Source organism: Corvus moneduloides, chromosome Z (assembly GCF_009650955.1).
Source record: "Corvus moneduloides isolate bCorMon1 chromosome Z, bCorMon1.pri, whole genome shotgun sequence".
NCBI lineage: Eukaryota > Metazoa > Chordata > Aves > Passeriformes > Corvidae > Corvus > Corvus moneduloides.
Window position 1 is genome coordinate 40,257,459 of NC_045511.1, and position 12,536 is coordinate 40,269,994.

Sequence of the window (12,536 nt, forward strand, 5' to 3'; positions counted from 1 at the left end):
GTGAGTCGTTGTTTACAGAAAATTTTAATAGGAGTTACTCTTTGGACAGTTACATAAATATTTATCTCCCTGAATAGGGTTCATGACAGGAAAGTAAATAGTGCCTGTTATTCAAAGGAGTGGTTTACACCCCAGTTAGGCAGAAACTAGTTTTGGTAGCTTCAGCCTAGTCTTGGAAGATGTGTTTTCAGGGCCTAATGGGTTGTCTGTCACCTACTGTAGTCAATGTAAAAACTCCTGTGGGTTTCTGTTATTTGGGATTGGTCTGCAGGTTTCTACAAGCAGCATTCTTGCTGATTTGTTATTGGGATAGACTGAACATGCCTTTTAAGGAACACTTTGAGGTTTGTTCTTTTCCTTTGTCTTAAGCCTTGTTATGTAAAGAAGAGTATTTTCAATTCTTACTTAGTGATGGTAAGTAGTAAAATTAATCTTACAAACATATTTGAAAGGGTGGATCCTCTCAGTTCTTTAGGAAAGCACAGGGGCTTACAATAAGCTAAAATTTAGCTTATGCTTACCAAAGTAGTGGTGGCTTACAATATTTTGAGAAGAGAGAGTCTAATTAGGGAAAGGCCATGTTACCTGAAAAGTTCTGAACACAAAAATTACAGAATACACTTAGTCTGCTGTGTTTCAATTAAACTTCCTGTATATCCATAATTAGCTGAAAATTACATGCAGAGAGTCATGTTAATGTGCATGCAAATTTTACTTTCTGTTGAACTTTTAGGTCAATAAATACAATTTTAGTTTTATAAAGTTTTCAGAATGCACATGACAAAGTTAGTCCCTGTAAAGGTGCACTCTGTGGCATCTATACACATCTATGAATGTCTTGCTTTTTAAATGTTTGCTGTATGTGTTCCCACCACTTGCTGGCTGATCTTGCTGATTGATAACACATGGAATTTTGAGACCAGAGCTACTAAACAAAATGTGCAGTGTGACCTTTCTGTGGCAGGCTCTTGGTGATTCATACCCTTCATTCCCAAGCTAGTTGTCTTTTCCCCACCCGCCCTTCACCTTTCACATTGAGGCATAGGACTTGCTAAAGCTAATTGCTGATGAAAAATGCAGGAGCCTCAGAATGCTTTTGCCAAAGGATTAAGAAAAACTTGAGATGACCTTCTCGTTGCTGAAAGCTGAGAGTTGCTAATGAGAAGGTTATAAAACCCACTACACCATTTAGATTTTTGTAATCTCCTGCCACAGAGACTGCAACTTCGTGGCTCAGCAATGCTTGTGTTTAACTATCTGGATCTCTATCTGGATCCCTTTCTATTAGTATATCTGCTTGTTATTTATCTTCTTGACTTGCAGCCAAAGAAAAATACAGAAGCTGGTTTCTGAAATCGGAAGTTTTATTCCCTGACTGCTTTGATTTAATCCAAGTTAGCCTTAGTGATTTTAATATTCTCACAAGTGGGTTTGGTTGTCTTTTTTTTTTTTTTTTTCAAAACCTGATAGGAAATATTTGACTTTATTCAGCTAGCCATGATGCAATTCATTCCTCTAGCACCTGGAAAATGTTTTTGTAATACTGGTATTTAGTGCTCAGTGAGAGGGAGGGCCTGATTCTTGCTCATCAGCAGACACAGAAGAGATGACACACATGTACAGAGTCCAAAACTAACACCACAACAGTGTTTACCTTGAGCTCTGGCAGGAAATCATTATTCAATCTGGTTTGTTTTATCAGGCAATTCCAGGGCCACACAGATGGAGCCAGCTGTATTGACATTTCTAATGATGGTACCAAGCTCTGGACAGGAGGTTTGGATAACACTGTCAGATCCTGGGACTTGAGAGAAGGGAGACAGCTACAACAGCATGACTTCACATCACAGGTAACTGGATTTTCCTACTGCTTGGGGCAGTGTGTGGGGTGGAAAGGAAACCCTTAGGATCAAAGGTAAGATCGAGCCCAGTAGAACTGGCAGGTTGTTCCCTCTCTTTCTTTTGGCTGCTCACAACACAGCTTTCTTATGTGCTTAGATTATAGAAGAAAATGATAGCCTGACACTATTCTTTTCCTATTTTTGTAAGTTAAAAGGTAAAAACAGGGGTTATTTAGTTACTTGAATTTTGAACTACAATTTTGCTACTGAACTACGTGAATTTGCCCTTATCTCTCTGTCTCCCTCTCCCAAATAATTTTAACTGCAGAAAAAAATTATCTGTAGGAAAAAAATTAGAAGTTGTAAATGTGGTTTAATTTTCAGATATTTTCCCTTGGTTATTGTCCTACTGGTGAATGGCTAGCTGTGGGAATGGAGAGCAGCAATGTCGAAGTGCTACATGTAAATAAACCAGACAAATATCAACTGCACCTTCATGAGAGTTGCGTATTGTCACTCAAGTTTGCTTACTGTGGTAAGTTGCCCTGAACATAGAACTGGAGCTCTTAATTCATATATTGCTGATTAGTTATTTCATAGTCATTAGTTATTACATCTCAGTTCCTTAAGTAATGCATAAATATTTCCGCTTTATCAATTCAAATGCACTTATCTACAACCAACCATCTGTTTATCTAGCGGCTGTTGTGAGGATTGATTCATGTGTAAAAAGCTATTTCTGTTTGAAGAGTTAAGAGATTTCCTAGTATGTAGCACACTGTAAACGCACAGAGTGTCCACATTGATTGTAAGCAAAAGTACTGTGTTGATTAGTGGTAAGAACTTCTATAGGGGTAATTAGTTAACAGATTTCATTGATGTGAATTGAAGACCCAAAATTTGTCAGAAACGTCTTTCATGTTTTTTTAATCCTTCTGGTTTATATTCTAGGTAAATGGTTTGTGAGTACTGGGAAAGATAACCTTCTTAATGCGTGGAGAACTCCTTATGGAGCCAGTATCTTCCAGGTGAGGATGATATTGCTTTTAATGAAAAAAAAAAAAAAAACCATGCAGAGTCCCAAGAGTGGATTTGGATATCTTCATATATGTGATCTACCCAAAATGGGATACTGAAATGAGGGCAACAGACTTCTTTTTAATGATGAAAAATATTTCTATTTTTCTTCTAGTCCAAAGAATCTTCATCAGTGCTTAGCTGTGACATCTCTGTGGATGATAAGTACATAGTCACTGGCTCTGGAGACAAAAAGGCTACAGTCTATGAAGTTATCTACTGAAAAATATGACGGGGATATTCTTTTAGAAGTTGAACTGGGCCAAAATTGTTCTTAATTGTAGACGTAGAAAGGTTTTGAATTTTTGAAAGGAACACAAGTGTTGAGGTTCCAGACCTTGCCATGAAACTACTCCAATTTTTCAAAATAGAAGGCAACATCCAGCAACTAAATATTGGCTACGTGGACCAGATGGAACACAGAGGCAAGATGGACAGATGTAGCCCAGGTTTTTGACATAATTATTAAAAGCCAAGTCTACTGAAGAATGTTGGAGCCTTTTATTTTTTTTTTTCTTTGTGACCTCATGCAAATTGTTCTCATTGCCTGAATATGGGGGATAAATACCTTTCTGTTCCTTGCAGTTCAAGTTGCATTCTATCCTGTGTAGAGCAGCAGTGTCTCAGATGAACTTGTTTCCTGGTTTTGCATCTTGTGATATGTTTTTGTATTTTTGTTGAAGGTCAAACATTTGTACAAATTGTAAATATATTTAGTTTACTACAGTAAAGGCTTTAGTACGAACAACCAGTCTTTCCCCTTGTCCCCTCCCTGCTTGCCCTGCTTATTTAAAATTAAAAATCTTTTGGGGATATAAGTACCTTTTTAGAAGCAAAAGCAAACACTATGTATAGTTTGAAAATGGTGTCTTATTCTTTATAACTATTCTTAGATTCCTTTATCATACTTCAAAGTAGTTGATTTGACATACTAGGGTATCAAGTCCAGTAGATACTGTCTTGTTCTACAGAAAACTTAAAAAGGCAGTTTTGTACTAATTATAGTGTAAATATAAAAATTGAACATTTCATAAAGCTGTTCAGTTTAAGTTCATTCTGATGTCCCATGTATATGTTCTTTGGCAGATACAGTAATATGTGCCTGATCATAACTCATTTGGTCATTTCTCTACAAGAGGAGGTGACTTCCCTGTCCTTTTTCCCCCAGCTGAACAGAATTCATGTGAGACTGCATTTCAACTAAGTACATCAGAGCCTTTATTCGTTAACTGAGGGTGTCTGTGATTAGATAAGCTAGATAAGTTGCACCCTTCATGTTTTACAGAGAAGTGGTAGTTAATGACCATTTCCTTTTTAAAGTCTTGTCTATACTTAGATACTCAGGTAAATTTAACTAAATTACCAAAAGTGTGAGTTTTACAGGGGATTGCTTAAAGACGTTAAATACTTGCAGGGTTGCAAGTGAAGTGAATTAACCTAAACTAAGTTAAACTCGCCTCTTAATTTCTTGTGAGAATATTGACTAAGAAGGATTTTGATTTTCAACTAATTCACTCTACAAATTAATTAGAATTAATTTTCCTGAGTGTCCCATATTATGCAGGCCTGTAGGCTCTATGTATTCATGCTGAGCAACTTTTGAGTCCTTTCCACTGTCACATCAGTGTGTGACATCTGTGAAGAGCCATGCTAAGCAGTCAGTTACCAAAGCTATGCATCTTCAAGTTTTCTTGGTGTACTCAAGAGCAATGGATGAGGAGAGAATGTGTTCACTTTATTTAACTAATATTTTTTCAGTTTAACATGTTCTGCCACTGTGCGCTAGACAACAAACTTTGCTATTGCACTGGTGAGGGTCATGCATTTCCTACATTCTGTAATTTGGTTAGAATTTCTATTGCTAATGGAGAGTACAGATGAACAGAAGAATATCTTTGAACAACTAATTCAGATTACACAAACTGGCAGACAGAAGAGCTGCTTTCTCATTTTGCTAGCATTTGACAATGGCCTATGTCCCTGCTCTTTCAAAGACACATAGCTAGGAAGAAACAAGTTTGACTGACAGATGCATTGATTGGATAAAGAATTTTTCATCTGGGGGCAAATTTTATCTCAGTTAGTAGTCTGAAGAGACACTGGCTTTCTTTTCAATTTACATAACCATTCTACTGAAACCACTTTATAGCATGTAGATGTGTAATAGCCTTAATGGACTAACTAACATTCATTTGGAATGTAGAATGTTACCCATTCAGGATAATCTGGTCTCCTATACATTTAAAATTAGCCTCAATCCATATGTATCCATATATATCTTTGTTGATTACTTTTCTGTTAATTTGTATCTGTATGAAATGACAGACCAGTTTAGGTGCTGGTCATGTTGCTTTCAGACATAGTGGGGCAAAAAGCAGAATCATCAGGCTTTTCAAAGAATTAACTGTATTTGCTACACTGAAATACTGGGAAGTGCTATGCCATTTTTAAAAGGTAAAGTTTTAAAAAATCAAGTATTTACTAGATTATTGATTTTTACACTTTTCATATTGAAGTTTCTCTGAACATCTGGCTCTGCCAGTGATCATTGACTTTAGCAGCATCCACAAATTTGCTTTAGTTAGGATGTTTTTGATTTTTGCCAAACTGCTATCACCTTGGCTTTTACTTTATAGGTATCCTTTTGCTGTTCTCTGAAGTTGATATCAGAGGAACCAAGAATGCAAGTATTCTAACATATCCATATGAATTGAAAAAAAACCACAAGTGTAATCACATTCTTGGCAATCAGGAGGTTCAAAATCATACTGTTAGGAAAATCATAAAATACCTTATTTTCTTGGCTTCTAGAATGCACAGTGTGTCAGAGCAGTTATGGAATCAGAAATGTATGCATGTGAATGAATTTAATCATATTTGTACCATATATTTCTTGATTGTAATTAAGAAATTAATTCTTCCCCTCCTCCCCCCCCCCGCCCATCATATCTACTTTAAGCCTTGGGTCTGAAAACTAGTGGATGCATCTGAAAACTTGTGGATGCATCATCCATACTTGTGGATGAGTAGTTCTCTCCATTTGTTGTTTCAGATTTCACTTAATGTTTATGAAACATCATGGGTTTTTTCATTTGTCAGACAGTAAAGCATATTCTACTTGCAGATGTAAGTTTTAATGAAAAGATAGATTCCCTGAACTCCTGGCATGTCTGTGTATGCAATTACCTACAAGATTTGAAACTTGTGGTGCTTGAAACTTCTGTAAGTTCTTGTAGCTCTGTGTAAAGTAGTGGGTGGAAATAATTGCTTGTTGAATGAAGAAACAGATCAACCGAGATCAGCAGCAGCAGAAAAGGCACTAGAAAAACGATATGGGAAAAAGAAGTACGCCAGTAACTATTGCGTAGGTAATTAATTTTTTTTTGGGGGGGGGGAGGGGGAGGTCAGTTTAATTACAGTCCTAAAAGATACCTTTGGTTAGCCCTTTTTTGGGACAGTCTTTGTGTGCTGGGTGGCCCTCAGTATTCAGAGATGTCTGAATGCCGCTCTGGCAAATGCTAGTGCTGGATAGAAGCAGGGAGTCCTTACAAAAGACATTTTGGATGTCAGTGCATACAATAACTGATGAAGAGGGGATTTGTGGTAATACCAATTCAACTGAACAAAATTCTTTGCCAGCTTTAATATGTATATTTTGTATATGTGCACTGGCATAACCCTTTGTAAATCAATTGTGCAGAAAATCATGGTATCATTCCACACAACGTATTTGTCAGTGTGTCAGACTTTCTTTTTGATTATAATTCCAAGTAATGATAATTTCCCATGTTAGTCTACAAGCCACTGGTACCTGAGAGAGAATTTTCATCTACATTAGTTCTTTTTAACTCATTTGGCATTTCAAAGGCTTTTCTTCCTTTAAAGGAAAGAGGGAGCACTAAATGAATATGATTTTCATAGACCATTACAACACGTGTTATTTTTTAATATTAACATCAATGTAGAATCTGTCATCTAGTCTCATATATACTACTGTGTATGAATGATTGACATCATTTTTGGGTCACATTTTTGCATTGATGATACAAGTAGAATTTTCAAGTTTCTAAGTTACTGAAGTAGCTTTAACTCACAAACTGATTTTTGGTTTTGGTGTTTAATTCTTGGTAGGTTTTTTTTTGTTTGTATTTTTGTGGAACGACTAGCCCACTTATGAGCCTGTGGGATTATGTAGCCTAGTTAGAATAATCTTTCATATTTTCTACTATATTGGTGCAATTTTGAGTTGATGGGGAAGTTCCACCATTCCATTAATTAAGGAAGGTGGATTTTAAAGTTTTTGGGCTAAAGAGAAGTACTGACTTCTGATTTTGCATTACTGATAAGGTGTTTACCCCTTAAATCACTTCACTGGAGAATGTGGACTGGCTCCAACTCTGCTGTCTCCTTGAAGGATTTTATTTTTCTCTCCTACCACAAGTACACAGAAGGAATTTGAGAATGTAGGTCTATGTAAGACTTCAGTCATAGTGTCCTGCCAGACAGACATACTTTATTACATAATGGGGAAGGTGAAACAACTCAGAGTTGAACCTAACAAACCAGAATGCAAGAGTTCATGGCAGGAAATAACACAGACAGAATCACATAATCACTTAGGTTAGAAAAGCCTTCCAAGATCTAGTCCAACCTTTGACTGAACATCACATGTCAACTAAACCATAGCATTATGTGCTGCATCTGGTTATTTCTTGAACACCTCTGGGAATGGTGACTCTACCACCTCCCTGGGCAGCCTGCTCCAATGCTTGACAACTTCTTCCATGAGAAAATTCTTCCTGAGGTCCAACCTGAACCTCCCCTGACTCAGCTTGAAACTATGTCCTCTTGTCCTGTGCCTGAGAGGAGAGGCTAACTGACATCCAACTCGTTACAACCTCATTTCAGGGAGTTGTAGAGGGATGAGGTGTCCCCTGAGCCTTTTCTCCCAGGCTAAGCAATCCCAGCTCCCTCATCCACTCCTTAAAAGACTTATGCTCCAGACCCTTCACCAGCTCCATTGCCCTTCTCTGGACACACCTCAATGTCCTTGTCACGAGTGGCCTGAACTGAACACAGGATTTGAGGTGCAGCCATTCCAGTGACAAAGACAGGGAAAATCCATTCCCTAGTCCTGCTGGCCACACTATTGCTGACACAAGCCAGGATGCCATTGGCCTCCTTGGCCACCTGGTCACACTGCACACACATGGAAAATGAGAACATAGAAACACGTATATTTTAGGTGTAATCTAACATGCAATCCACGCAATTCACCTAGAATGAGATTTCAGTGTGCAATTTCGCTGACTTATGTTTCTCTGTAAAGTTGTTAAAATGTTTCTGTGTAGTTATTCAAAGACACTTGAGCTGTGTGTTTGAAATGGAAGTGGACATTTCTTTGACATCCATAAACATCTAACCACCTCATCCTAAGAGGAAAGGGAGTTAAATCACAGACAGTTCCCAGCATTTACCATTACCTTTTATTTCTGTAGCTCAAGATCTGCTTCTAAGCAATTGATAATCCCATTTTCAGCAACATGCTCCCAAATGTCCCATTGCATCTTAAGTGCTTAGTGCAGTATGGTAGATTTTGCTAGGGAAACCAGACATGTAAAAACTGGGTGCTTGAAAAATCTATCTTACTGACATTTCTGTGAAATTTACCCAGAGTTTCTGCTCAGCTATATAGGAGATCTCACACACTGAAACATTTTCTAAATCAGCAAAAAGTAGGTTTTGAACACAATTTAAGCACATGGGTGGGCTTGGGTTCTTTTTGTTTTGGTTTGTGTTTTTTTACTATTTTGTGTTGATTTATTTCTTTTTTTCTTCTGACATAAATTTAAAAGTATAAATTGAATACAACAAGAAAACATGCAGGGAAATCAGAAGAATGAATAATAGCCTTCAGAGGGCAGAATGTTGTTGAAGATGCTGTATCTCAAAGCAAAGAACCTACTGCTTCTGTGATACATTAATTCTTGAGAGAGCTGGATTTCTATTTCCTGGAAGCTGCAGTGCTGGTCAGAAAACTGAATACCAAAAAATTTCTGTTGTGGGGACAAATGTTATTTTCAAATCTGAGCAGTGTTTTTTCTGGGGTTTGGGGTTTTTTCCCATATTTCTTACATCTGGGTCTCACAGCTCACTCCTAGAAGCTGAACAACAGTCTGTGTCCTTTCTGGCTCTATGCTCTACTATGCATTAGTAAGAATTTAGTTGCCTATTGATGATACGTAGAATACAGGAAAATCTGATTGAATATTTTAGTGGATAGCTGCATTGATTATATTGGGCAGTGTCTGCTGTAATGATTTCCCTTACTAAAACAAGCACTCAGAGATAAGATAGCTGCATTATTCTATATTATTTGTATTTTTATTGTTTATAGAATTGCTGGTTTGGCATAGTTCACTCTTCCCAGAAAAATTCTGTGGTGGCTTCTGAAGTAAAACTTAAAATTATGAGATCTTTCCTCTCCTATAATTTCACATGTGATTTTGCCCATATTTTTGTAAGGTTATGTTGATTCATAGAAGAGATGCTGCAAGGAACACTAGACAGTTCTATTGTGTACAGCTTGGCAAGGATTGCCTTTGCTATGTTCACAGTACAAAGGTATAGTATCTCTCAAACCCTGTTTCTATCTGTTTTCTGCCAAAAATGAGTTTGAGGTGAAGATAACACATAGTCTGGAGACTAAGTAATCAAACATACTGTTATCATTATCCCTTTTGTATACTCTGTCATTAACACAGAAAATTGAGATGATAGCTTGTAACTGCAAACAATAAATCTGTTTTTCCTTCGAGCACTGATTTTAATGGCAGTTTAAAGAAGTTAACAAGCAGAATGAAGGGGTCATAAATGAAAGTTAACCCATAGCAGTGGAAGCTTAGAAATCCTTGTTACTTTCCTGGTAGTGAGCCTAATTTGTTTAAAATAAAATCCATCTGCTCATTTCACAGTCTTTGTCACATTTTCTTCAGTGATCCACAGTGGATTACCCCTTTACTTTAAAAATTGGCTGCAATTATGATAAGCTAGTAACTTATTTTGTGGTTTGCTGTAGCATGATATTTTGCAGAGCAAAATTTATTCTTTTTATTCTTAAAAAAATTAGTCACATATTGGGTTTTTTTGCAGTTGGACCCAATTTTTTAAAATTAGATTTCAAGTAAATATATAATCTGATGGCTTTGCAAATTCAAAATATTTTCTAATTGCTGATGACTCAGCCAAACACTACTGTTAAGTATGTAAATGTCCTTACTGTCAGCCTGGTATTTGCTTAGCATGCCATGCATGCAACAAAACTTTGGAGTGATTCAACTTTTGTGGCCGCATTAAATTTATTTACTGGAATAAGTTTCCTTTTTCATACAGAAATCAGTTTACTACTGTGCTCCTTTGTGTTTCCTCCTGAATATACATTAGATCTCTAGAGGTGTTTTAATGAGTTATACATATATAATGCTTCTAACTTTTCTCTGTCTTTCTGATTGTTAATTATGTGAGATGTGTATTTCTAACTGCAGTTGAGTGAATATTCACAAATATATGGTATAATTGAATTTTTGAATGTGTACTTCAAGAAGTTTATAGACTTGTATGGATAAATCATTGATTTTCATTTGTCAAATTCAAGATTTCCAAGTCCTGATACTCATGTATTTTTATCAGTGAATCTGTTTAAGGAAATACTTCTGGATTTTGAATGGTTTTCATAGCTTTTTTTATTTGTTTATGTAGATAATCTTCTTCGTTGAGCACAAGTTATTGACCTGATATTCTATTTATAATTCTTCCTGGTTCTTCAGTATTTTATCTAGCTGTAACTTATTAAAAACCACAAATATGAAATGGGGATATTAATGACAAGTGGTTTAAATGTGAGAGTTTTAAAATGCATGTTAGAATATTTCAACACTTTGTTCACTGTAATTTTACATTTTTTCATTACTTAAGTAATTAAAAAAAAATCCTTAGGGTTGAATTATAGTAAAATTTTATACATCTCAGTACTAATTTTGTCTCCCAGTGGACAGCAATAATTTAGATGGGATTGTTTTTACTCTACCTAATTTATTCTTGGGATGGGGGAAGGGGAAAAATATTAACCTTGCAAATTTTGCTAATTATAATAATTTCATTACTATTGTTAATTTTTTTAATAACCTCCATGCCTTCAGAAATTTGTTCTTCTATATTTTGAAGAAAACATACAGATATACAGGGTTCTGTAATAGAATGTGTTTACAGTATTTATCCCTTGGGTAAGCTATAACAGTAAGGGGAAGTACATTGACAGATACCACTTGCAATAGTTGCTAGTGCTATGTGCCTTTGAATAATTTTCTTTAGTTATTAATGTTTTTTGTAATCTTAGGTGGGGTTAGCAGGTTTAAATCAGTTTCATTTCTGTCAAAGTGGATATGATAATACATTCTTAGAGCTTTACTAGTCTTACTAATTTTAGATGTGCAAGGTAAATCGTTGCATGGATGGTTTTGAACTGATTTGACTGTTCAGGTTAACTTCTTAGGCTTCAAAATCTACTAGAGTTAGAGGGAGAATTTACCAGTTATATTTGGGGGTTCTTTATTGCTTTCATTTTGTACTATATATGATCAGTGGGACTTTCTTACCACAATAGGTGTGCTCACACTTTTAATGTTCCCATAGTTTCCCCTGTCTATTTCATTTGAATTTAGCTTACAAATTAATCCCTTTCCATAGGTGTCTGCTTTGCCTTAACAAGTATGAAAATAATCAAAATATTGCTGTTTGACAGAGACACTGTATATTTCTCTGTTTCTGATGTGGATAGCGTTTAGCAGGGCTTGTCTAGTTAAAAGGCAGTTAAAATAGTAATCACACATGATCTGTGTCTAACTGTCGTTCATAGAAAAAGTGCAACAAAGTGATACGTGGTGATAACAATTCAGAAGGAAAAGAATATGAAATTCAGATAGCAGCTTGAACGATTTGCTGTTAGCATGGGGCCCAATAACACTACAAAGCTATAAACTCTGTCTTTCTAGATTGCCCAGTTAGGTGGCAAAGATGCAATTTGTCTTTTCTGAAGCCGCCTGCTGCTTGCTAGCTCCATCTCCTGTCACAGCCTATTAGCTCCCCAAGAAAATTGGTGGGAAATTGCCTGCAGATTGTAGGAAATTGCATCTCCAGGCCCTGGAAGAAATGTAGGATAGCACAACACTGATCCTCCCAGAGCAGCTATTAATACAGCAAAAGCTGACCTTTGGCATGGTGTGAAACGACTTTGCTGAATAAAGACTGTATTATGTGTGGTTGAAGGAGGGAAGGAGTTATTATCTTAGCTATGCTTGTAGTCAGCCTGTTCCAGGAAGCTTAAGCATTAGCGGTAGGTTTTGCTGCCCCCCCAGCTCATTCCCATTGGAAGGTGGGAGAGGAGATGTTAGAGCCTTATACAGAAATTTCATTGTACAGATGGGCAAAAAACCATAACATATTTAAATTATGTTGGTACATATGAAATTCAGAGGTTTAGTGACAAAACTGAAAGGTAATTTATGAAGCTAATTGCAAAAATATTAATAGGTGCCTCTGTTCGGTTGATACTTGGTCAGA

At 36.4% G+C, this 12,536-nt stretch overlaps 1 protein-coding gene across 2 annotated transcripts in view; it reads left to right on the top strand.

The window, feature by feature from the left end:
• The window catches only part of TLE1 (TLE family member 1, transcriptional corepressor), a 74,358-nt gene extending 68,317 nt beyond the window's left edge, over positions 1-6,041 (top strand). For both annotated transcript variants that reach the window (XM_032097577.1, XM_032097578.1), the window contains exons 17-20: positions 1,703-1,850; positions 2,226-2,376; positions 2,793-2,869; positions 3,034-6,041. In XM_032097577.1, coding sequence (XP_031953468.1) covers positions 1,703-1,850; positions 2,226-2,376; positions 2,793-2,869; positions 3,034-3,141 — 484 coding nt within the window. In that variant the 3' untranslated portion in view covers positions 3,142-6,041. The remainder of the gene's footprint in view (positions 1-1,702; positions 1,851-2,225; positions 2,377-2,792; positions 2,870-3,033) is intronic.
• The last annotated feature ends 6,495 nt before the right edge of the window (positions 6,042-12,536 follow it).